The following is a 27009-nucleotide window of genomic DNA, read 5'->3' on the forward strand; positions in this document are numbered from 1 at the left end:
CCCACCCACAGGGAGGCCCCCTTTACCTTCCCTCCAAAGTCACTTTTGTGGCCTCACAGAGGCAGCCAGCACAGATCTCTCTGACCTCAGATCCAGAAATCTGTATCATGCTATACCCCCACCCCCCGAGTCTTTCTAGGAGGCATAGAATTGCTCTCTTACTTTTGTACTCTTAATTTTGAGATATTTTACTGTAAATATATGGCTCAGCAGACATTTGGTTATGTTGATGTTACTAGACGCAAAGGCCTTCATTCATTCAATAGCAGAGCTCCTATCGATCCCCCTCCCACTTTCAGGAAATAGGAAGAGGCCTTCGGAGTTCAGTTTGTCTTCCTTCCATGGTAATGGGTGGTTTTTCTTCAACAGCATACAACTCTGTTTCTCAATGCTCTATGTCAGGCCATGCCCACTGCCATTTTCCACTAGTACAAATGCCAGCCCCTTTTGAATCAGCTCATACCTACTTAGAATTGGGTGCACCTACCAACAGTGACAATCAGTCACATAATAACTACCACTACTCAAAGATTTCTTTGACATTATACTTAGCAATGGAAGAAAATGGAAAATAGTACTGCAGGCAGACATACTACAGTGTTGGGAATGCAAGAGTGGATTCAGACAATCACTCTCCCTGCCTCTACCCCAAATCAAAAGTGCTAAACTCTGGAGACACTGTGCTTTTTTGATACATATGATTTGCATAGGCTACAAGAAACATATTGACATAAAAACACTATGCAAAAGGCAGAAACCAGGTGGGTCCCACTGCAAAATCTAATTCTTCCAGTTCCCGAGAAAAAAGTAATATGTCATCTGCAAGCTGGCCTCATCAGACTCTGTGAGATAATATCCAATGTCTTAGTATTTCAATTACTTAGCCAATGCCAGATTTCATCCAGAGCTTAGAGTTTTGCTTTTGTCCATCCCGAAAGCGTGCAAGCCAAAATCTGGGTCTAGCACTATTTGGCATGTCTACTTGGGGAGACGTATAATTTGCAGAAGTTAGCGCTTCTCGCTCCCTAACGAGCAGGCCACTCTCAATGAAGTTATAACTTCGTCTGTACTTTACCAACTAATAGAACAAACTCTCCCAATTGCCACATTTATATTCATTTGCTGCCTACTGACAGTGTATTAATAAATCCATAGTATCCAATTGCTTGTACTTAACTATCCCACAACTGTTAACAACACAACTGAGTGAAATTTATTTACTGTAAGGAAAAGGAATGATTACTTTTTCTCACTGTTCAAGTGCCATAAAATTAAAGTTGAGCTATACTCTGATTAATTGATATGTTATTGTTCCTGTTAAGTAATTATTTTCAGCAAGGTCCTGTCAATACAGTTTGTTATCAGTTGCCGCAAGGGGGTAGCTCTAAGCCTGATCAATGGACAACGATGGAAGCAGCAAAACGATGATTGTACAAAATATTGACACTTTAAGGAAGGAGCAAACAAGATTGCTGATCATCTGATGCAATGCCAAGGAGCTAAATACGGCCCATGAATCAGATGGATTTGTGCTTTTAATTTCTGAATTAATCACAATGTTGGAAAGTGTCTTTTTGTGTAATTATGAACCACAAATAAATGGCATTGTTTTTCAGTGGAGTCATAAAACAATAATGATTTTTCTTGAAAGAAAGAGCAAAAGGTAACCTTGGTGCCACTCAGAGGGATCATACATCCTTGTTCATGATTTTAGTCTCCTCCTTTTTTTCCCTTTTTTTCTTTTATCAAAAGGACTTCATTCAGAACATACCATATTGGATAATGCCCCCCCCCCCAATTATGGAACCATCTCCCCAGTGAGGCCTGGGGCCAACACTGCTGTCTTTTTGGCGTCAGGTTAAATCCTTCCTCTATTCTCAGGCATTTGGCAGCATAAGGCCCTGGGTTTTCTTATTGTTTAAAAGTTCTGGATGGGGTTACACTCCCCCTGAAAGACTGCGTTCGCAGATTGGGGGATGCTTCTGGATCCAGCACTCCAAATGACAGCCCAGATAGATGCGACGGCCAGGAGTGCCTACTATCAGCTTTGGCTGATACGCCAGCTGCGCCCCTTCCTAGAGTCAGAAGACCTAATGACGGTCGTGCACGCGCTGGTAACTTCGAGGCTCGACTTCTGCAATGCGCTCTACATAGGGCTGCCTTTGTGCCTAGTCTGGAAACTTCAACTAGTTCAAAATATCGCAGCCAGGTTGGTCACCAGTACATCTAGAGGTGACCACATTGCACCAGTCTTAAAATCTCTTCACTGGCTGCCAATTAGTTTCCGGGCAAAGTATAAAGTGTTGGTTATTACCTTTAAAGCCCTTCATGGCTTGGGTCCAGGCTACCTGTGGGATTGCCTTCTCCCGTACAATCTGCCCCACACACTCAGGTCCTCTGGGAAGGATCTACTTCAGTCAGCAAAGACTAGATTAACAACTGTTACCAAGAGGACCTTCTCTTCTGCTGCTCCCAGACTGTGGAATGGCCTGCCATAGGAGATTCGTCACCTTGACAGTCTTTTAGCATTCAAGAAAGCTATCAAGACTGATCTCTTCTGGCAGGCCTATCCAGTAGAATTTTAGGATACTTTTAAGATGCTTTTAGGATGCTTTTAAGATGTTTTTAACAGTGTATGCTATGTTTTTAATCAGTATTTTATGTATTTTATGATTGCTGTTGTTCCCCGCCTCGATCCAATCGGAGAGGCAGGTAAGAAATAAATTATTATTATATTATTATTATTATTAATAATAACAACAACAACAACAATATAAGTGTGTGTGTGTGAGTGAGTGTGTGCACATGCTGTCCATGTGTTTGCATGAAAAAGTTTTTTATACTATGTATAACATAGTATTTTTTAAAAGTTTTAATAGCAGAGAGCTTCAGCTATTGGACAGTATAGAAATGAAATAAATGGAATGAATGAAATGAAAATCACATTAAAACCACCATCATTTTAAAAAGGCACCAAGGATTATACGTATCTGCAATTCTGCATGAGCACAAGCGCAGCATTTGCTTTGGGCACAGGATTCAGCTTCCCCACTACTAGCTGCACTTATAGTGTACTTTAAGGAGAGGGGGAACCCTATCTCCTTGCTCAGTCAGTGCAATCCCATGTATGCCTGTTCAGAGGTAAGCCCTATTAATTTCAGTAGTACACACTCCCAGGTAATGCAGCCTTAGTGTGGCAAACAAGCTGTGACTATGAAGGCAACTTCAGCATTCCAGTCCCTGATATTATATTTTCTGCCGCATTTTATTGGACCATCCATGCTGGATACTGGTTGCATCCATCATCAGCATTTTTAGAAGGGAAACAAACCCATAATTCTAGAGGAAACATTTGCTTTCTGACACTGGCTGAGTGCTGAAGCAAAGGGCTGACATTCACTGAACTGCAGGCTTGCTTTTCCTTACTCAACACAGCACTTAGCCATGGTACTGGCTTGATGGATGTGTCCTCCTTTTTATGTTCTCACTGTAGATGAAAATTATACAAGTATCCTACATAAAAGTGAAAATTATATCTCTTTGGGGACACATTTTTTGTCTCTTCTAGAACTTCAGCTTCCTTCCTCCTTATAGTAGGGCCACCTTGTTATGATAAATCACATCATTTCTGAAATACAGTAAGCAAAATATAAAGGAAAATCATGGCTCTGTCTAGACGTTGCTAATTCATTCTTCCCCTCCACTTGGCACTCTGCTTCCTGAAGGCTTTCTTGGCAAGATCTTCTTTTTATCATCCTGCCTTTTGAGTTCAGGAATGACAGTCTCCCATAAGTATTAAGGACAAATAAATGGATAGTCTGATCCTATGGTCACCAATCACCATTCGATGGTGCGAGATGTGATTTTTACTAGACAAAACACACACACCCATTTCCATTGATTCAGCAACGAAGAGCATTGCAATGGATCTGGTACAAATAAGATATAGTTATGTGTATGCGGGTTGGGTGGGGCAGTGATGGTATGGAATAGGGGTGGGGAGTGGCTACTGCCAGCTCATCTGTGAAGCATATATTCATATGCAAATGATATACATAGTAGGCTAATTTAAGTCAGAATATATTATTAAGTATGCCTTGTTTCATTGGTATGCAAAATGCTTGCATACGCTTGTGAAAGGAGTCATAGCCCTCTGGCAGGCACCTGTTTCATCTGCGAAAGATGCCAGTTTCAGTCTCTGGCATCTCTGGCTAAAAGTAGGAATGCCAGCATTCAGGCTCTGATATGAGCTTTGGGGGCTGGTGTAAGCCCCCACGAAAGAGAGGAAAGCTTTAGAGCAACAATCCCTCCCAATTTTTCTCCATGTCAGATTAAAATCTGAGACAGAGAAGAATTCCTGCTTAACCCTCCACTTCATTCCCGCCCATCCCATCCCAGTCCTTAAAAATTCCTCCTCCTTTCCCTTTTAATACAACTTGCTCATCTAAAGCAGCTGCGGAAGCATCACTCCATGCATCAGTAACAGGGAATGCGGGATATCTGATTGCTTCCTGGTCCCCATCGCTTTCCTCTCTGGGGCACTCCTTACCAACACAAGGAGGAGAGGCCCTGGTGGCTCATGGAAAATGTGTTCTTCCTACCCCTCCCCTCAGGCTACTGCCTTGTATTGCAACACCTCTCAGTTCATAATACAATAAATATAAAAAGATACATTACATCTACATGCAGTAGCAGGTTATGCATGCCTATCAGGGACAAATAGCACACCCAAACGTATAACAGAATGTGAAATTTGTCTATCTGCCTGGCATTATGTTTGGGGACAAGAGCCTTTAGGTACATATTTGTATAGCATCCACATCTAAATGTCAATGTTTCTTGTTGTTAGATAGCCCTGAAAGCTCAGTCTGAATCTGGGGCTCAATTAACTAATCTTTTTTAAAGCATGGTAGCTCATACACCCACAAAAACCACTTTTTTAGCTTACGATTTTTCCCCTTTATAGCTTCTAGCTGTGCTTTTTCTCTACCCCTTTGCCTTGCTGTTTCCCTCTCCCCCCCAGCCCACATCTTCACTATTTTTCTTTCTACTTCTTTACCTTGCTGTTTCTCCCCCACTCCCAGCCCCTAAGCTTTACTCTTTGAGCATCATCACATGGGGGTGGGGATCGTGTTTCCTTGCCATCACTTCTCCACACTTCCTCATTCTTCCCAGTGGGGAAAGAGGAAGTAAACAAAGACCACATGGCCCATTCAGAGGCTGCTTTTATTGTGCCACTTTTCCTGCACACCGCAGGAGATCACAGCACATTCCATTTTAAAAGCCAAGACGGATGCACAGTGGTCTATTTTACTATGGAAAAACTAGAGGAAGGAGTGGGAGGCACATGGGAGGCAGACAACATTGCTCGTCTGATGACCTTCTCCCCTCTATCCCTTTGCCTTGCTGTTTCCCCTCCCTTCTAACCTTTAGTCTCACTATTTCCCCCAACACCCCTTTCGCTCACGACTTCCCCCGATTCCATAGCCTCTAGCCTTGCTCTTTCTCTATCCCTTTGCCTTGCTTTTTCTCTCTGCTCCAAGCCCCTAACCTTGCACTTTCCCTCCCCTCTACCCTTTTTACCCCTCCCTCCTTCCCTGCCTCTAGCTCCACTATTTCTCTTCCCAGCTCTTTAGCTCACTTTGGACTAGCCAGGCCCCCCACATCCTCCATAGGAGCCATTTTGTGGTAGTGCCCACAGCAGTTTCTCAACTTTCCAAATATGCCCACAGATCCAAAAAAGTTGGGAATCCCTGCACTACTGGGTCTACCTCCCTCAGAACAAAATCCAGATGAAGACCTAGTTTGTACGCTTACTGGCCAACTGCTTCCATTTGTATGGTAGAGAAGTGGATGGGTGAACCTCCTCTCCACCAAGCATATAACAAAACATGAGAAGTCGGCATTCCATACAGAAACCCATTCACATTGAGACTGATGCTCACACAATCTTCCTCTTGTGTGAGGGATGAAAATCATGTGATTGGGGTTTCTACATGTAAAGGCATCACCCCTTGAAAGTTTCAGTGTGCTTAAAGAAAGAGGGATACCTGCTTTCTCTATATAATGCAAACTACAGTGCTGGTCCAATATGTGTCTGAACTGGGCCGGATCTACACTAGTCTTATAACGTTGCTAGTGTCCCTTTCTAACGTGGTTCTCTGTATCGTTTCTCTGTATCACGGGACACACTAGCGTGACTTACTTTTTGCTGCAACGGAACTTCAGGGCACATGGTTCAATTGTTTCCGTTGTTCTCCCTCTTCTGTGAGAGCTGCTGGGTTTGCTCCGCCCACTGCCTGCCTCATTCCTAGCCGGAAGGGTAATAGTCATAAACACACACAAACCTCCTCCCAAAACATCTTAACACAAGTCCCAGGGAATTGCCTGAATGTGTAGGAGCCAGCCGCTTTGCTGAAACTAAGCAGAGTCGGGTCTGGTCAGAGTTTAGATGGGAGACCACATTGAAAAGTTTTAGCAACAGCCCCATTTAAGCCCCGCTGGTCATGAGTTTTGGACTTTGGACCCTTGTTAATTTTCCTGCAGGGAGCTACAGCGATCCTTTGAGCGCTCCTCAGCTCCTTTGCAAAGAGGGGGGAAATGTTAAAAAAAAAAGTCATAAAAAATCAACCAATGACCAAATTTGATTCAAATTTGGTATTTGAATTACTGTGCCAATTTTGGTGTCTTTATCTATAAAGCTTACGCAGATGTAAGCATTTGTTTAAAATCCTGCTCCTGCGCCCACATCAGCGGCTGGGGCGAATCTTTTGCAAATGGAGCACAATTAACGCTAGATGCATGGGACTACTTCACAATCAAAGCAGATTCTAAGGTGGAAAACCTCTGAGTCCTTTGCTTGCAATTGTCAGTGATTGCACAGTATAACGCTGGTGTGATTTATCTGCTGTAGCAGATAAGATAGCAAATGGGGTGAAGGAAGGAGAACAGGAAGTGGGCGGAGCAAACCCAGCAGCTCTGAGAAAGGGAGAGGAAAATTACCGGTAGGACGAGGCACATGAATCTGTAGCCACGCTGGAACTAAGAAATAGAACCTGTAAGTACAACTCATTTGCAACGTTGGAGACCCAGGGTCACATGACGCTGTGCGTCACAGTAACCCATTCAAAATGTTAGAATAACATCAGTGTAGATTCCCACCTGGGTTAATAGTTATGCTTGCAATGAACGGAGTGATGTGCTTAGGAGTCTGGCATGGGAATCTCTCTCTCCCTCTCTTCCCTACTAGATTGCAGTATTGACCAGTTGGCTTATTGCATTGCATCTTTTCAATGACAAACAGTGGGTGTGGGTGTGCATCTTGGCATTTCCACTTTTTGGTTGGCTTTGAGCACAGAACTGATCATAGAATCATAGAATAGTAGAGCTGGAAGGGGCCTATAATGCCATCAAGTCCAATCTCCTGCTCAATGCAGGAATCCACCTTAAAGCATCCCTGACAGATGGATGTCCAGCTGCCTCTTGAATGCCTCTAGTGTGGGAGAGCCCACAACCTCTCTAGGTACCTGGTTCCATTGTCATACTGCTCTGACAGTCAGGAAGTTTTTCCTGATGACCATCCGGAATCTGGCTTCCAGTAACTTGAGCCCATTATTCCGTGTCCTGCACTCTGGAAGGATCAAGAAGAGATCCTGGCCCTCCTCTGTGTGACAACCTTTTAAGTACTTGAAGAGTGCTATCATGTCTCCCCCAGTCTTCTCTTCTTCAGGCTAAATATGCCCAGTTCTTTCAGTCTCTCGTCATACGGCTTTGTTTCCAGACCCCTGATGATCCTCGTTGCCCTCCTCTGAACTGGTCTGTACACAAATGGTTGTTTGCTGTTATCATCCTGCAATTTATTATGCAGCAGAGGAACCACACTTACTTTGGGCTTATATCATGCTCTTGATTCAGGGATGTAGTTTATAAGCAGAAACAGGGGAAAAGCAGTGAGCAGGAGAAGACAACTGTGCACATTACACAATTATCACCAACAGCAACCACTGGCAGCTGGTTGAAACTGTGAAGGATGCAGCATCCTGCATGTATTGATGATTTTGTAGGTTATGATTTGTATATATTTGTATTTTCTGTACTTTTTATTTTATTTATTGTAAGCTGTTTTAAATTCATTTTGATGTAGCAAATTTGAATAGTAATCATTCAAATAAATAAACACATAGATTCTGAACCACCTTCTCTAACACTGGAAATACCTGGCTGAACCCTGAAGGTTTCATCTGAAAATGCTGATTTTGAGTTGAGAATCCAGAATTGAATTTCTGAACCAGAACTTTAGAAGGAGAATGTGAATAACTAATGCCAACTGGTATCATAGAAGGCATAGGGATTCTGGTATTTTTGACATAATAGATTATTGTGCAAAAATGAACGATCTGGTTAGAAGAGAGTTATGTTATTATAGTACTAAATTTTCCATTCCTGATTAGAAGGCTTCATGCTTCAGCTATCCAGTTACTGTTCTGCATGCAAACAACTGCAGAACCATGCTGTCCTGCATGCCTTCATCTGCTGAAAGCCAAAACTAGCAGAACTCTGTCATTCTGCTGTTTAAAAGCCATCTTGTGTAAAATGGCAGATGTAATGCCAAGTATAAAGCACCGTTTGTCGTTTACACATTCTGAGTGAACAAATGCCTTTGAGTTTATCTAGGTCTGACCGCAGGAAGCCATCTTATGTGCTTTGAATTCTAGCAAGTTTTGAAACTATGGTTTTATCTAGCAGAGAATAAATTCCTGGGGTTATTATCACTGCTGGTATTATTGCTACACCTCCACGGAAGCTTGTATATAAACTCCAGGAACCATGTCTGGGAATTAAAGCTCATTACCTTGTCAAAATCAAAGAGCCATGTGTTGAATAGCAATCTTGAGTTCCTGGGTCAATACAACAGACTGCAAACTCCTGCTGGTCAATATGCTTTATTTATGTGTGTATTTATGTGCCTTATGTGTAGATTAGTTTCTAACACCCTACTATACCAACGAGGTGGAATAAATGAAAGATGCAAACCTGATTTCCTCATTTCGTCTTTGTTAATTACAAGGATGTATTCAAAGATGCCTCCCATTGTCCCGGATGTCATGACATGGGTGCCATAGTCATCAATAAACCGGGCGTACATTCCGTAGTTGTACTCATTGGGAAGCTCCATTAGAGACTGGAGCATGTCCTCATCAAGCACTATACCATCTCTTCTCATCTTGAAACGGGCAGTTTGTACTCTGGTAAGAACGCGAACAAATCCCAAATTCTGTAGACAAAAAGTTATACCTTTTTTTCTGAAATGTCCAGGTGTAATGCAAAACAAGGGATCAACATGGTGAGGTATGGGAGACATGTTTCTCCCTCTCTCAAAATACCAAAACCAATGAACCAATGAAGCTGTTTGGTGGGAGATCCAGGACAAATAAGAGGAAGTACTAGTTCAGTTATGGAACTCACTACCACAAGATGTAGTGATGGCCACCAATTTGGATGGCTTTAAAAGGGCGTTGGATAAATTCCTGGAGGCAAAGGCTATCAATGGCTACTAGCCCTGATGGTCATGTGCTATTTCCAGTGGGGAACATGGGTGGGAGGGTGCTGTTGCACCATGTCCTGCTTTGTTAGTCCCTGACCGATGGCTGGTTGGCCACTGTGTGAACAGAATGCTGGACTAGATGGACCCTTGGTCTGATCCAGCATCAGGGCACTTCTTATGTTCCTATGCAATCCCAGTTATTTCATCAGGCCGGAACTGAAGCAACATTTGTTGGAGTGTTCTTAACAAATTTCAGTGGGCTTACTATAATGACTTAACACAGAGTTTGATTCAGATCTAAAACAATAATGGAGTCACTATGCTGATCACATGACAAGACCACAGGCTTAAGGAAATGATTCCTAAAGATACAGAATGAGTTGCTTTGCCCTATAATTAATGCATGCAACTTTAGAGATGGATGTTATACATGAAAAAAACATGAAAAAAATCTTGCATTCTCAGAGATTGCTAATAAACTTAAGTCTCTATCTCTTTTAAGAAATATTTAACATTCATGATCACATTACTTGGAATCATATTCCTTATTCTAAAACCTAAAATGTATTTATTTTTGCAGGGGGGAAATCCTAACACATTGTGTTCCTACAGGAATAAGGATTAGAAGCTAATTCTTCTAGTTTAGGTCACTCTAGAAGTTATTGCACTTAATCCTACCAGTGTAGATTTGTCCTAAAGGCTACTGATTTTTCTTCTTACACAGCATCCTACCTCTGGGGGCACTTCCACAGGTGCATTTGCCACATTTATAGTGATGATTCCCATGAAGAACATGTAAGTATGAGATGTACACATGGCCCTAGGCAACCTGGTGTGTTCCAGATGTTTGGGGCTACAACCCATAATCTCTGACAAAATAGTCCTCTCCTCCATGATTCAACTGCCTCTCCCCTTCTACCATTTACTAACAGGGACTGGCTGGCGAGATCACATTACGCCAGTCCTTTTACAACTTCATTGGCTGCCAGTCCAGGTCTGGACCCGATTCAAAGTGCTGGTATTGACATTCAAAGCCCTAAATGGTTTGGGGCCAGGTTATCTGAAGGAACGCCTCCTCCCATATGTACCTACCCGGACCTTAAGATCATCTACAGGGGCCCTTCTCCGTGAGTCCCTGCCAAAGGAAGTGAGGCAGGTGGCTACTAGGAGGAGGGCTTTCTCTGCTGTGGCACCCCCTGCTGTGGAACGAGTTCCCTAGAGAGGTCCGCCTGGCGCCGCCAGCTGAAAACTTTTTATTCTCTCAGTATTTTAACACTTAATTTTAACTTAAATTTAAATTTTACTGTTCTAACTCTGTATTTTAATCTTATATCAATTTTGTTGCGTGGTTTAATCCTGGTTGTGCTTTTTATACTGTATTTTGTTTTTGTGTTTTTAACCTGTTGGTCATTTTATTATGGTTTTAATTTTTGTGAACCGCCCAGAGAGCTTCAGCTATTGGGCGGTATAAAAATGTAATAAATAAATAAATACTACACAAGCTTTCCACTTCCAAAGAAAACAAAACACCCAACCCAAAGCATTCCAGTTTGCATTAAGAGAAGCAAGATATATTTGCCACTGGAACATGTTCCCAAAAGACAACTGTTACTGATGAACAATTCTTTATATTTCCCACTCTGTTTGTCCCTCGAAGCACTTACTCATTTAATGTCACCACGAAAGAGGACGGGGTGAGATGGCATGTGTGGTTCTGCTTTGTAATTCAATTGCATCCCCATTATAAAGCTTTTGTTTGCTTCATTAACAGAATGGCTAATGATCACATATGTGCAATTACATGAACAAATTAAGGAATGATTATTATTGTTTCAAGGAGGGAGGGGAATAAAGCAGACTCCGTCACAGAGTGATTGGGCTCTTCAGCAAAGCAGGAATGGGAAAGGGGGCACTTCTTTGTTGTTATTATTATTGTTATTATTGTTGTTATTGTTTTGTTATTATTATTGTTACCTTTGATGCATAGTTTGTAGCATTTCTCAGGGACCCCTGACCGCTTGAAAAACTAAAGCCTAGTTCCAAAGACACAGGCACGTTGGCGGGGCTTATGCCAACAGTCACACCAAAACCGCTTGAACTGTCCTTTTTTAGGGCCTCCAATAAGTCTTTGGCATCATCAAAATACTCTGAAGAAAAGCCAGAATCAGCATAAGCCTAAACCGAAAGAAGAAACACATTAGTTGGATGGATATTTTAGATAACAGTACATGTTGGGTTAATGATGAATGATTCTCCTTTATCCTGCAGACCCAACCAAATCAAAGGCTGAGCGCTTTTCAGAAGTACTACAAGACATTTAGAACACAATCCTATGCATGTTTAGGCTGGCTGGGGGATGCTTGGAGCTGTAGCATTGTTCTTCTCCATAAACCCTTAAAAATAGACTACAGTGGGTTGGCAAATTGATATCTTGATGATAGTTGCTAATGAGAGTTTTTTAGTTATGGGGCAATTTACATGTAAGACATAATGTTTTACTGTATTTCTTCGATTCTAAGACACACTTTTTTCCCCATATAAACATCTCTAAAAATGGGGTGCATCTTAGAATCGCGGGTCATTTATTATTTCTTAGAATCAAAGCTTTTTTTCTGTTGGTGGTACTGAAATTAGTGTGCGTCTTACAATCGATGGCGTCTTACAATTGAAGAAATACAGTAATTCATTGTTGCATCATCTAGGGCACAGTCCTATGGCGACTAGACATTGCTTAGATGCTCATAGGATTTTTCAGCTTCTGGAAACCAAGCTCAGAGTCAGTGGCCCCTGACCCCTCGTAGCTGGGGTAGTTCTTGCTGCACCATTGACATCTCTGTGCTCAGGAATGGAGTGTGGAGAGGACGAAAAGGGAGCATGCCTGGGTGTGGGGAGGGGATGAGGCCACAGAAGTGCCATTAGACCACTTCCTGTGCCCTGTGCAGCCTCCCCCTCCTCTCCATTCCGAAGCTCCCTGGGTGGACATGCAAAATCACACATCTAGCCAAAACTGCAGAGTGGCCAGAGCACGGAGGCAAGGATTGGCTCCATGCTGCAGCCACCCTGCATTGGATAAGATTGTGCCCTTAAGGGTTTTTTATATGACTGGATGGATGCACTTGCATGCATTGTTAGCCTGGGCTATCGATCAATTTAGCTATTTTTAACATTCAGTTTTGTGAACTTTGATTGAATTGACCAGTTAAATATTGCATTATATTATTGTTATTTAGAAAATGAGTGTGATTTGGCAAGGAGAAGTGCCCTCTGTGAGTCCAAGTGACTGCTAGATGTGAGTAAGATCCTACCTCCAACTTAAGCCAAAGGTGCATTGGTCTCTTTTGCCCAAGTTGTAGCGGGAGGAAGAAAGTGTCGGGGTGCTTATGCTCATCTGTGGAATAGGGGAAAGGGAGCAAAGGCGTCTGCAACTCCTTCTGTGCTCACAGGTCTCCAGATCTGGCTGACACATGGATAATACTTCATAAGATCATGGAAGAGTTGCCATATTCTGGAGAGAAGACTGTGGAGAACTGCAGTGCTCTCTGTGTATAGAGCAGGGATAGAGAACATGTAGCCTTCCAGATATTACTGGACTCAATTCCCATCAGCCCTAGCCAGCCCATGGTGTGGAATGCTGGGAGTTACAGTCCATCAACATCTGAAGGTCCACATGTTCTCAATGATATAGAGGAACGCATGTGTAATTTCACTGAAACAAAAATATTTATTTTGTTGAAATCCATAGCTTTGTATACTTCACCTCATAGTCTTGGCCTACAAATACTTACTAGAAACTGATAGAAGTGGACATTATATGGTTTGCGAAAGTATTTCTCATCATCCCCGTAGTACAAACGTTCGCATGCAGCATCATACTTCAGTTCTCGCCATTCTCCATTATAGACAGATTCGCACTGGCCTCCATAGAATTTGGGATCGTACGCAATCTGCGCTCCCTTTCTTGTTAGGATATTGTATCTTTAATGAAGAAAGACACAGTCAGGCAGGTATGTATAGCTTGCTTGTCCTTCGGCAAAATAAAAATAAAAATTCTACTTCAATGCTGTTTCACACGATTGCCCCTGAGCTGAAAGGAACACAGTTCCAGGGTGCTATAGAATGAATTATTAGTAGGGAGAGACTTTGCAGTTGGAGCCAAACAGAAGGGCAAGCACAGCATCTTTATTACGACCAGGCGAAAGGCATAGCTTTTGAAGTTCCTGGAATTCTTTCCCAGGGAGGATGCTAAACCAACCAACTAACCAACAAACAGGCCAAGTGCAAACAGGTGTGGCAGACGCAGAACCTTGTGGAGACCAGTTTGCAACAATCTTAAAGTGAAGTAGACTCTAATTCACAAAAGCTTCTGCCGATAAACCTGTTAGACTTCCTTGTGTTTCCTGTTGTCTGTTGCTATAGAATAACATGATTCTTTGTCTGGAAAGCCTTAGGAACTGCCAATAAATGAAGGCTGTTTACTTACCTAGGAGTAAGTCCCATTGCATTCAATGGAACTTACTTCTGAATAGACACGTATAGGTGTTCACTGTAAATCAGTTTGTGCCACTTGCAAAAGACCTCAGATTGTACCAAAGCATACTGGGATGAAGACCTAATGGCCATATATAAAATCCAGCCATTATTCAGATCTGGCTTTGCAATGCTTGCACATTTTTATGGTCTCTTTAATCACTTTAATGAATTATTATGGGTCACGGCCAGTGGCAAATCTGAATAACTGCTGATTTTTATATTTTCAAAGGAACAACATCCCAGTATGTTTTGGTGCAATCTGATATCTTTTTTGCATTTGGAATAAGCCAGTTTAGCCCATAACCCTATGTGCACTTACCTGGCAGTGCACTCCATTGAGCATCATGGGACTTTTATGCTATCACTATCTTAAGACGGTCAGCCATTTCAGTGCGGCCACCACCAAAATGCCCTGTAGCAGCACTATCTTTCCCTTTCTCCTATTCTTTGTGTTTAATGTTCTGCCTGAGGATGAGTTCTATGAAACTTGAAAGCTACTCATCATCATCATCATTATTTGCTTTAAGTTGGTCCTAAAAAATACCACTGCTTCTATTCAACTTTTTTTTTTTTTAATAGACCAACATGGGCACTTGTTTTGCTGGGCTGCAATAAGATTTAACCCCCCCCCCCACACACACACACTTTAAATCATGTAAGTGTCTATACCAAACAAATGGTATATGGATTTCATGGCTTATTTTAGCACAACCTGTTGTGCTATCTCTAATCTATATAAATATAAATAGTCTTCGTAAATTATAATGCACCAGAATTCTTTAGAAGATATATTGATAATTTATTACAAACCTGTACATGTCTTGTATAAACTGCTGATTTTAAGCTTGTAAAAGACTCAACAGTCAGAAGCCTCTAAACCCAGAGGCATACAATACTCCTGTTCAGGGCAGGAGGAGGAAGAGGAAAGGAGACTAGAGAGGCCTCAGGATAACTCAGATCCTTGCCACTCCCATTTCCTTCCCTCCCCATCCACCTAAACCCTCCCACCACCCGCCCCTTTCCCCCGTCTCTGAGGTTGAGTTCCTGACCTCGGAGGCCAGCCAGTATGGTTCATTCCACACCAGCTGCTGGGGGGGAGGAGAGGGGGGGTTAGTTCTCTGACTTCCCCTTCTGAGGTCAAAACTCTGTCTCCAACCCAGGAGGGGGTACTCTGAACAATCCTATGCCCCCTCAGACACTGTCTAGGGGACATAGGATTGCTCCCTTAGTAACTACCAGTAGTTAGAAACAAACAGGAAACTTGACACTGTCATTTGAAATAAACTGGAAATTTGATAATGATGAATTTGATAAACAGTGTTCCCCCTTTCCGAATATTCAGGTTTTGCCTTGTCATTGTTGAGCCTAACCCCATAGAAAGTAGCTGTATATGAAGGGAAGAGAGGTAGACCTTTTGTGGCATATATGGACTCCCTACCACCACCACCACCACCACCGCACACAATTTGGGTCAAAATTTCTAAAACTGTTACTATTCAAAATGGCGCAACATGCTGTGTGTAACAGAACAACGTCTCTCATGCATCAATGAAAATGTTTGAGAGAGTGTGTGTGTGTGTGTGTGTGTGTGTGTGAGAGAGAGAGAGAGAGAGAGAGAGAGATTGAGAGAGAGAGAGAATGTTGTCTGTTTATATGTTTGTACGTAAATAGTCTTTAATCTTTGTAAACCACCCAGAGAGATTTGGCTATTGGGTAGTATAGAAATGTAATGAATGAAATGAAGCCAAAACAAGCACAGGATGAGGTAAAGGACTGCAACTCACCCTTGTGCTATTCTTGCAATCCCAGGGACTGGATCCAGATCATCACAGGCTCTTTCAGGATCCTCACAATCAGCCTCATCGGACTCATCCCGACAGTCTGGCTCTCCATTGCATACAAGGTGGCGTTTAATGCAGCGGCCTGCAGTGGAAATAGAAGTAGGCTGTTCTTGCTTTGCTAACCATTGCTAGAATCCATGTTTGGTCTAACATGATCAGGCTGGACTTTGTGGTCACTTACACAAATCCGTAAAGATGATTGGGACAGACCTTTCATCTCCTTCTTTGCTCAAGTCGTGCTCTGACCACCTTTTAAACAGAGTCCGGGCTGTTTGTGCAGAGCATTCTAAGAGGATCATGTTGAGGGCAGAAGTGGCTTTTTGTATACAACTGAGAATTTCTTTTGCTCTTTCGAGTTCCCAGGCTGACAAGAACCACTGTGTGCCATGAGATGCCCCATGCCTCAGTTTTGTCCCCCACCCCTCCCATCCCCTTTAAAGTTACTATCTCTTTTTACACTACCAGTATCGTTGGGGCAAAAATCTGCCTGGCCCACTAACCTTTGAGAGCAGTGGGGTGCAGTTCCACCCTGACCTGCACCCCTTGCCTTTTCTCTTGCTGTGTGAATGACAGCAAGAATGGCTGGGGAAATTGCATATTTTCTCCCTCTACTCTAGTGGAAATTGCTCTGGGGAAATTGTGTTTCTCCCCCCACCACCACCACTACATGGATGGGGCCTTAAAGGCCCTATTAACAAGGCCTTTAAGGCACCAATCAGCAGGGGTGGGGGGAGAAATGTGATTTCCCTAGGGTTGGGGAAATCACATATTCTGCCCCCTACTCTAATGGCCCTAACACAAGCAGAACACACTGTTTATATACTGTTTATATTGCACACATCACTCAGCCTATCACCTTACATTTGCAAATACACCATCCTTCCTGTCACTCATCCTGCTCTCACTCTAGATCTACTTACCATAAACACATAGAATTATAACATTAATACACATATATAAACAGAAGTTCACAATATAATATATATATATATATATATATATATATATATATATATATATAACATCACACATACACAGAAGTACTTGTAAGAATTCTGAAACTTCTGCTCTTAACTGCAACAGGACCAGAAAAGCTTTAACTGGGCACCTTTTCAGTTCTAAATAATAGATTATGTATACATAGTGAATTTCTTCTTGTCAGGTTCACTTTGCCAAAGCTTCCAGGATGCATTTGTGATCCAGTTTATGGTCATTAAAAGCAGTTACAAGCCTAAAAGTTTCTGCTGATGCTTCTTGGAAAATGAACTTTGTCAGCTTAGAGAAGGTTTTGGCACTGGGAAGTGTTTGAGAAATTTGTTTCCTTAATGGTTGTGTCTTTAGGTATCCTTGAGAGCAGCTTCTCATCTCCTTGCATAGATGCTTTGGTGCTAGTGGTGCAGAAAATGTTCCTGAAAAAGCAGATATATCTTTCCATAGGAAGTACATGCAATGTCTATTAACAGCCAGGCGTAGGAGTCAAATCATAAAAACGTGGGTGGAATCCAGTGCTGCCCAGCAGCTGGCGAAGCTTCCAGACGCTTCTGGTCTGCAAGTGGCCCTTACCGCTTGTGCAACCATGATTTAGCGGTTCCAGAGGCAGCAAACCCCAAAATGAGGGAAAAGAAGCTGAAACAAGCCCCCCAAGGGGACGTGAGTCAAGCCCCCAAATGGAGCTCTGCCGACCTGACCCCTTTCCGAAATGATCCCCCATAATGTAGGAATTGACCTGTGAGTCTGTTCTTTTATCTAGCACAAGCATATGTTACTTATGCTTGTGCTAGACGAAATACAGACGAAATGCGGACTTTTGAGAAAATGTGCCAAACCCCCTCACCCCACCTCTAAGAAACCCCCTACACAAAACCAAGCATGTGCATAGTTTTAATTGTTTTAATTGGTTTCACTGCTTTTAAATTCTGTATTGGTTTTAGCTTATTAATGATTTAATTTGTTTTTAGCTGTGCATATTTATTGTTTTATATTGGTTGTATGGTTTTTCTCTGAGATCCTTGTGATATAGAGCGGGATACAAATGTCTTAATAAATAAATAAATAAATAAAACATTTTTTGACGTGTTGGTGTTTGTGTGTGTGATAGATTAAAATCAACAACTTGCAAATATATGTAGAAATAGGACAGAATGAGCCTAAACCTGAAAATCTGATAATGTCTGCAAATCAAGATGGTTAGATCCACCCATTACTTCCTGCATGTCACTGCGGCCCATTTAAGCAGGGCTGACACCAAGGCTTGGCATGGTTGGGCACTTAATAACACACCCCAGCAAGAAGCCTTAATAACACACCCCAACAAGATCTCCCTGGGACCTGGTCCCCCTGTTCACCCGTGCAACCTGCTTGTTCACCTGCCTCTTGCTCTGGCCCTGACAATGTGGTAGTGAGAATGAGGAACAGTAGAGCCCCATTTGCTCGCTACCTACCTGCCTGGCAAGCAAGCAGGTGGTAGCAAGGAGGAAGAGGAGGAGAAGGAACTGGAGGAACTGGTAACAATAGAGCTAGTGTGGTGTAATGGTTAGAGTGAGGGACTGGAGTCAGGAGATCTGGGTTCTAGTCCCCACTCAGCCATGAAAGCTCACTGGGTGATTTTGGGCCACTCACAGACTCTCAGCCTGACCTACCTTCCAGGTTGTTGTTGTGATGATAAAATGGAGAGGAGGATTATGTATACTGCCTTGGGTTCCTTAAGGAGGGGAAATGGTGGGATATAAATATAATCAGTGATTTTCCTCCTCTTGGTTAATGTATCTGTGACAGAATCCTACTCACCAGTCTCCTGACACCGAAAATCAGTTCCACAGTCTTGGTTTGCGACACATGCGCCTGTCGGGTTGCATGCTGTTGTATCCCAAAGATCGCCAGTACATTTGTTTCCCCCATATTTGGATGGTTGTAACAATGTTCTATATCTGTACTATAAGATGCATTTGGGGGGAAAATGGCTATCTATGATGAATTATATATTCCAAATGATCAAATCTGAATTAAACATAAAGAAGCAATAAAACAGATCTGTACAATAATTTCACCTAGTAAGAAGAAGCATTAATTATTTAGACATTAAAAATGTAAAACAAATTAAGCCTTTATCGGTACAGTAAAAATTACTTAAGGCACAGCTTGAAGTACACAGTGATGAAATGTGAAGGGGTGAAATTTTAGTTAGCAGGGCTGAAGCTTGATTGCAGTTGCTGTACTTGTGTGTGGCTTATCCATTCCTGTTTCTTAAAAAGGACATTGACCAGCTGACAGCTATCCAGTCCTGGGAGAACTTTACGTGTGAAAGAACTTCCCATAGTGTGTGCATACGGACCTGTATACACTGTGTGTGCAAGGCTTTGCCCATTCATTTCAATGGTGAGGGCAGTTGTGTAAACTGCACGGCCACAAATCCAACAGAGCTCTTTTGTTGTCTTTTATTTTTTTCTAAAATGTATTCGATGTCTCATAGTTTATAACTTTAAGGTACAGTAAAAACAAAAAATATTCTCTTCTTAGATGGCGCCACAGTTTGTAGTACCTCTGAATGTACACGGCTAATAATGTTGTGCTAGCATAACCCCAAAATGGCATAACATAATTAGCGCAATGGGGAAAAAAACAAGATCTGGAGGTGTGCACCTTGTTTTGAAGAAAACTGACTCTTGTTTGCCACTGCGCTGCTGAATTTTGGTAATAAATTTCAGATATTTCTAATCGCAGTGATTATGTTACACATACGTAGGGTGACCATATAACCGGATTTGCCCGGGGGGGGGGGGGGGAATCCGGATTTTTTTTTTGCAAAGAGCAGCTCTAATGGGATTTAACAAAAATGCTTATAGCTCCATCATTTTTTTAAGATAAAGACATGAAACTTGGCACAATGGTAGCTCTTAGGTAGAACTTTAGCCACACCAAATTTGAAACAGATCTGTTCATCCATTGATTTTTTAGGATTTTTTTTTAAAATTGAGGTTTTAAAATTATTATTTTTAAAATCATCATTTTTAAAGATAAAGAGATGAAACTTTGCACCATGAAAGGATTTAGGTAGAGCTTTAGCCACACCAACTTTGAAACAGATCCATTCATTCATTGATTTTTTAGGATTTTTTAAAAAATTGAGGTTTTAAAATTATTATTTTTAAAATCGTCATTTTTAAAGTTAAAGAGATGGTGTTTTATGAGATTGAACAGATTGTGGGATTTAAAGTAGAAGTTACACCAAGGATTGCATTACTCTCACTGCATGATGATCTTAAATGTAATAAAGAAATGAAAGAATTGATAACGAACCTGCTGACAGCTGCGAGGTTGATAGTAACTAGGAATTGGAAAATTACAGGAGATTATTGTATTGAAGAATGGTATAAAGAAGTGTGGGACATTGCTATAAACGATAAATTGACATGTAATATAAAAATGAAAAGAGGCATAGTAAAAACGAATGATTTTGAAAGTATATGGAAAAAGTTCCTGGAGTTTGTATTTTCTAAAGGGGGGATCCACCAACAGATGAAACTATGAGTTTTTGGAAACAAGAATGAGATCCCGAGGTGGGGGGAGCACTGTTATGTTTATTATATTATGTTTAATAGGTTAACATCGAATATATGATAGTAAGGTATTATAATGTTTTTGTATTAAGTGATTTTGATTTGTGTTTGTTGTTTCAATATAAAAAAAAGAGAGATGAAACTTTGTACCATGATAGGATTTAGGTAGAGCTTTAGCCACACCAAATTTGAAACAGATCTGTTCATCCATTGATTTTTTAGGATTTTTTTAAAAATTGAGGTTTTAAAATTATTATTATTTTTTAAATCGTCATTTATAAAGATAAACAGATGAAACATTGTACCATGATAGGATTTAGGTAGAGCTTTAGCTGTACCAAATTTGAAACAGATCTGGGGGCAGTAGCAAACCCTGTTAACAACAACAGCAGCTTGCAATGAGTGAAGATACAGTCAGAAAAGATATTTGAGGGAAGGGGAGAATGTAACACACAGAGTATAGCAAAACCTTCAAAGTACAGCAAAACCTACAAAAGTAGGAGTGAGTGAAGTTAATTTCAGATACATTGAATCTCTCACTTGTTCTTTATTTCAGTGATTATAACATTAAGATGTTATGTAGAACAGATTTGTCTTAAATGTGTGCTGTAAAATCAGACATGTGACCAAGGCTATGTTCGGGTGGGCACGCCCCCTTGGTACTGGACATGCCCCCTTGGGGGGCAACCATATTGTCCTCCTTTTTGGTTTCCAAAATATGGTCACCCTACACATACGTTGCTTTACAGTAGCATATTATCATTAGTGCTAATACAGGGACAGCGTTGGCTCCTACCCTGCCTCGATCAGAATGGAGAGGCGGGTAAGAAATAATAATAATAATAATAATAATAATAATAATAATAATTACCCATAGGCCAAAATCCATTTTAGAGGTTAAGTCCATTGATTTCAAAGGGACTAAGGGAAATGGAATCTGTTTTCAATTGTGGCCACAATGTTTGATGCTGTCCCTGTATTAGTTATATATCTATTTTCAGTGCAGACAGAAATTGAGAATACTTGTATATAAAAGAGAGAGAGAAGCCTTACCCTTTTTTCTTGACAAGGAAAGCAGTCAGTCCATTGTGACCACTGGCTTAGCCTACAGTTAATGGGAGCAGGTGTTCCAGTTTGTCTTCTCAACCTTTTAAAGAGAGCAAAAGTAACTGGCAATGCTGAAAGTTCCCACGTTACATATTCTCACTGAAATGTGTTTCAGCAGAATATCCCTGACTGTAAGCTGGCTCTGTGTATGTCCATGAGTGTGTGTGTGTGTGTGTGTGTGTGTGTGGTAGTATCTGTTGTGTCATGCCTAGGGAGAATGTGATAATGTGCTGTGGTTCTGTCAAAAGCTTCTTAATAAATAATTTTCAAAAGTATTTGCCAGTTCTAAAATGCTGCTGCCAGAATGTGGGCCACAAACAGAGCCTGATGTGACCCTGATAGCCAAGTTGAGAAACTAAATAAAGGTCCTGAACTGTAGTTTGAGAAGAAGTTCCCTTGGGGTGGAGCAGAGCTGTTTGCAATATATATTCAACTAGGAACATAAGGCCTTCCTGTGCTCTGGCACTGAGTTGCAATACTGAATTATAAAGAACAAGTAAGACTTGCAAGAAAAGTGTGCTCTGTAGAGTGCTGCTGTTCTATTTTATTCCCCTTACCTAAGGTGACCATATGGAAAAGAGGACAGGGCTCCTATATCTTTAACAGTTGCATAGAAAAGAGAATTTAAACAGGTGTCATTTGACCAGAGACAAAAGAGGGCAGGGCTCCTGCAGCTTTAACTGTTGTGATGTCCTCCTTTCCATATGGTCACCCTAGCATTGCACAAGCAATGAGGGCTGCTAGCACAATGGAATTGGTGGTGGGCCACTTGCACAGATGGTCAAGATTGGATACTGCCGTTGGTGGGGAATATTTCTCTATTTTTGCAGTCCGCATGCCTGCTTCCACTTGTGCAGATAGTGCTGTTTTGTCTACACAAGCAATGATGCTCAGCCCTGAACAGTAGTGCAGTGTGATAATTTTAGAGCCTTGACTTAATGGTCTAATGGTGTGTGTGTGTGTGTGCTTTAGACAGCAATGCGTAACTTCTGCTATGAAGCACCTATAAATTGACCTTTATTTTCTCCCTCCACCACGCAACTGCCATTCCATCTTTTAGAACGGCTTCTACATTCTTGATAATTGCAGAAAAAGAAAACACACTTCTTTGCCTACCCTGATGAAAAAGAATTACTCTGAGCATGTGCAGTTTCACATTTAAACTCACTTAAATCAGCAATGCAGAGATTAATACAGATTTAAAATAAAGATTTAAAACAGCAAAGTTAAAAAAACTAAAAGGACAAAGTGTTAAAATACTGAGAAAATAAAAAGGCGTTGAAAAGAGTATAATGTGGAGCTCATTCCACAGCTGGGATGCCACAGCAGAGAAGGCCCTCCTCCTGGTAGCCACCTGCCTCACTTCCTTTGGCGGGGCTCATGGAGAAGGACCCCTGAGGATGATCTTAGGGTCCAGGCAGATACTTATGAGAGGAGGTGTTCCTTCAGATAACCTGGCCCCAAGCTGTTTAGGGCTTTGAATGTTAGTACCAGTATTTTGAATCAGGCCCAGACCTGGACTGGCAGCCAGTGAAGCTGGAAAAGGACAAGCGTGATGAAGGACAAGCATCTCCTTGGCCAGTCCCTATTAACAAATGTGCTGCCCTGTTTTGTACCAACTGAAGTTTCCGGACCATTTTCAAAGGTAGCCCCATGTATAATGCATTGCAGTAACCCAGATGAGAGGTTATCAAAGCATTGATAACTGTAGCTAGACTATCTCTGTCCATAAAAGACACAGTTGGTATATCAGCCTAAGCTGATAAAAGGTGCGCCTTGCCACTGAGTCCACCTGCACCTCAACTGACAGTTCTGGATCCAAGAGCACCCCCAAACTACGAACCTGATCCTTTAGGGGGAGAGCAACCCCCTGCATGAAGAAGCCCTTCAGTGGATCAGAGCACATGATGTGTATAAATAAATAAATATGGATATTGCTGTGGGAGAGCATAGAATCATAGAATAGTAGAATTGGAAGGGGCCTATAAGGCCATCGAGTCCAACACCCCCGCCCTCCGCTCAATGCAGGAATCCGGATAGACTTAGAGGAAAGAAAATAATAGATAGCTGAGTTGTGTTAGGGGAAAGAGCGGCAAAACATCCTGAAGCATGGTGGAAAGATGCCAAAAATAAGAAGGTCATAATCAGATCTAGTTTTTGGCTTCTCTCACAGCATCTCAATACTAGAGTGCCAATATAACAGCATTTTGAAGTGCACACAGGCACTGCCTTACAATACCAAAATAGAATTAAAGTTCATTAATTCCCATTTAGTATACACTTTTGGACATGTAGGTGAAATTAACACATATGTATGCACCTGCTTTATGTGTCAGGTAGTGAATTGAGTATCTACCGTTTGCCGTATCCGAAATCAAAAGTAGTTTATAACAGGCAATCTGTACTTGCATGAGATGCACGTGCATGACAGTTCACAATGATATTACCTTTGAGACTTCCCCTGTCAGAACAAAGGATGTATAAGAAATTCATTCCATGGGGTGGAGGGGGGGTATTTTTTTTTTACTGCTGTAACCAAATTGCATTTTGCAGACTCAAATGCAAGTTGCAATCAGAAATCTGTAGATTTTTGAGCTTGAGATGTATTCCACAAAATGCTCACACAATATTTTAGATAACATATGCACTTAAAACAACAACAACAACAACAACAACAACAACAACACGTCCCTAAAAAAGAAACCTGCAAAGTTTCAGGAGGATGGGTGTGGTGGTTCATGTGGAAAAGGAGTCTTCAAATTGGGGTGGGGAGGGAGATATGATTTGGGAGTCCATTTGCATAAAAATGGCAACATCCTAGAAGTGTCTCCAGGTAAGAAATCTGAAAACATTCAGAACGAGAGGTGCAGGAACTAGGATATTATCGTGCGTGAAAACCAGTTTAAGGCTTTTTTCATAGCAAAGCCTGGTGGTGTTGGAAGGATAGCCATCTTGTGGTTCCATCCTTGCCCTCTTCCAAAGCAGAGTGATTAGAGCCCCTGGTAAAATGTGCCATAGGATTAGAATATGGAGCTGTCAATCACTGAACTGCCTTTCCTTCCTTCGTTTGCTCATAATCACAGTATTTAGAGAAGTGAAATTTAAAAGATGGAGACATAAAGTTTCCACACTTCTTGCGCCTCTGAAACACAACTGAAGGCTGATGAAGCTTTGTTCTGGAGCAGGTACCATTCTGTCACCTTTGGAGGGAAGTCCGCTTCACCTCAGGAAGTAACAGAACAATACCAAAGCATCCCAATTATTTTCGGGCTTCATTCAAAGCCAATGCACATCTTTATTCCATGCCCATTGGATAGGGTATAATATTCTCATTCTTTCTTCTGAGCACAGAATCATGTCAACTGGAAAGCATTAGCTGAATTTAATCTTCAGGGTTATTATGGATGATCGCCTATGACTCGGGCAGTCTGTGTGAAAAGATACTATCTACTTTGGGAAGGGGGGTTTCTCTAAAGCTCATTGAGGAAGGATCTACACCACTGCAGTATTGAAGGACACTGACAACTGTTGGGGCCCATGACACATTCCATATACCCACTTCTATACTGCTTTCATAGTGTTATATCCTGCTTGGTGTAGATGTGTCCTGAAATGAAGAATAAATTCCAATCCAAACAAATTAAATGAGTAGGTGCTTTTTTAAAATGGTGTCACCTGTAAACAATACAACTATTGTACGATTTTTGTGGTTTTAAGAGCCAACGGTTCAGTATAATAGCTAGAATATTGGACATGGACATGGAAGCATGACATGTGAATGGTCTCAGGCAAGTTATTATTGCTTACCTTTATCTCTAAACCTGGCATAATGGCAAGCAGTCTCACAAAGCCCATATGCAATATATGATATAAGGACCTAAGGACCCAATTACCAAAAGGTAATTTATGAGATAACATTTGGAGCTAATGGATAGACATTTCAGAGTGATTACTTGAGCTCTTCTATTACATGATAACTGCAACATTCTCCAGATGTTTTGTACGGGCTTGTCAGGTTTTGTTCATCCCAGGAAAAATTGGATGGATAACTAATACCCATGAAATCTTTTCACATGATTCCTTTAAAATGTGTGAGCTGAGATGGCATTGGACATAACCCTTAAGCATGACATTGGACACAGTCTTTGATTTGGACAAATAGTTCAACTGGATAGATAGATAGATAGATAGATAGATAGATAGATAGATAGATAGAGATGTAGCTCCTATGCATGTATTCACCTGAAACCCAGGCCAGATTTACACCAAGCAGGATATGGCACTATGAAAGTGGCATGAAAGCAGTATGAAAATGATACATGGTATGTGTCATGGGCTCCAACAGTTGTCAGTGCACTTCAATACCACTCTAAAGCAGTAGTGTGGCTCCTGCCTCTTATATAATGCTTTCATACCACTTTCATAGTCCTATATCCTGCTTGGTGTAGATCTGGCCCCAGTTGCAACTGAAGTGGAGATGAGCACAATCACCCAGTCCCCAAACATCCCTTTGCCACTGGCTACATCACAGATCTTTGTGTGAAAATCTGGATAGGGGCTTGTAAGCATGTTGGGCTGCATGTACTTACTTTGCTCCCATGATTGGGATTCCTGTCTTATCATATAGAATAGAATAAAACAGAATAGAATATTTATTTCTTACCCACCTCTCCTTCTGGATCGAGGTGGCAAACAACATTAAATATACAATCACCATAAAATGCATAAAACTGATTAAAACATATAATTTTTTATTATTATTATTATTATTATTATTATTATTATTATTATTAAAATAAATACATAAATTTAAACTTATAAAACTGATACAATATTAAAATTACAATTGTACATGTTAAAAAAACATCTGGGTAGGCCTGCCGGAAGAGATCAGTCTTTATGGCTTTCTTAAACTCAGCAAGACTATTAAGTTGACGAATCTCTACTGGCAGGCCATTCCACAGTCTGGGAGTGGCAGAAGCTAAGGTCCTCTGGATAACAGTTGTCATCCTAGTTTTGGCAGACTGAAGTAAAATCTTCCCAGAGGACCTGTGTGTGTGTGGCAGATTGAACAGGGGGAGGCGATCCCACAGGTAACCTGGCCCCAAACCATGTAGGGCTTTAAAGGTAATAACCAACACTTTATACTTTGCTTGGAAACAAGATGTAGTGATGGCCACCAATCTGGATGGCTTTAAAAGGGGTGGTGGTGGATAAATTCCTGGAGGCAAAGGCTATCAACAGCTACTAGCCCTGATGGTTGTGTGCTATCTCCAGTATTCGAGGCAATAAGCCTGTGTGCAGCAGTTGCTAGGGAACATGGGCGGGAGGGTGCTGTTGCACCATGTCCTGCTTGTTCATCCCTGGCTGATGGCTGGTTGGCCACTGTGTGAACAAAGTGCTGGACTAGATGGACCCTTGGTCTGATCCA

The 27009-nt window shown here is 41.5% G+C and overlaps 1 protein-coding gene across 1 annotated transcript in view; it reads right to left on the minus strand.

Moving 5' to 3' along the window:
* The window catches only part of C8A (complement C8 alpha chain), a 44547-nt gene that overhangs the window by 13744 nt on the left and 3794 nt on the right, over positions 1–27009 (minus strand). The window contains exons 2-7 of the mRNA XM_063138387.1: positions 21525–21618; positions 18703–18847; positions 15859–15997; positions 13330–13519; positions 11519–11719; positions 9034–9274 (exon numbers count right to left, since the gene is read on the minus strand). Of these exons, the coding sequence (XP_062994457.1) occupies positions 9034–9274; positions 11519–11719; positions 13330–13519; positions 15859–15997; positions 18703–18847; positions 21525–21618 (1010 nt within the window). The remainder of the gene's footprint in view (positions 1–9033; positions 9275–11518; positions 11720–13329; positions 13520–15858; positions 15998–18702; positions 18848–21524; positions 21619–27009) is intronic.

This window comes from Elgaria multicarinata, chromosome 1 (assembly GCF_023053635.1).
Source record: "Elgaria multicarinata webbii isolate HBS135686 ecotype San Diego chromosome 1, rElgMul1.1.pri, whole genome shotgun sequence".
Classification (NCBI taxonomy): domain Eukaryota; kingdom Metazoa; phylum Chordata; class Lepidosauria; order Squamata; family Anguidae; genus Elgaria; species Elgaria multicarinata.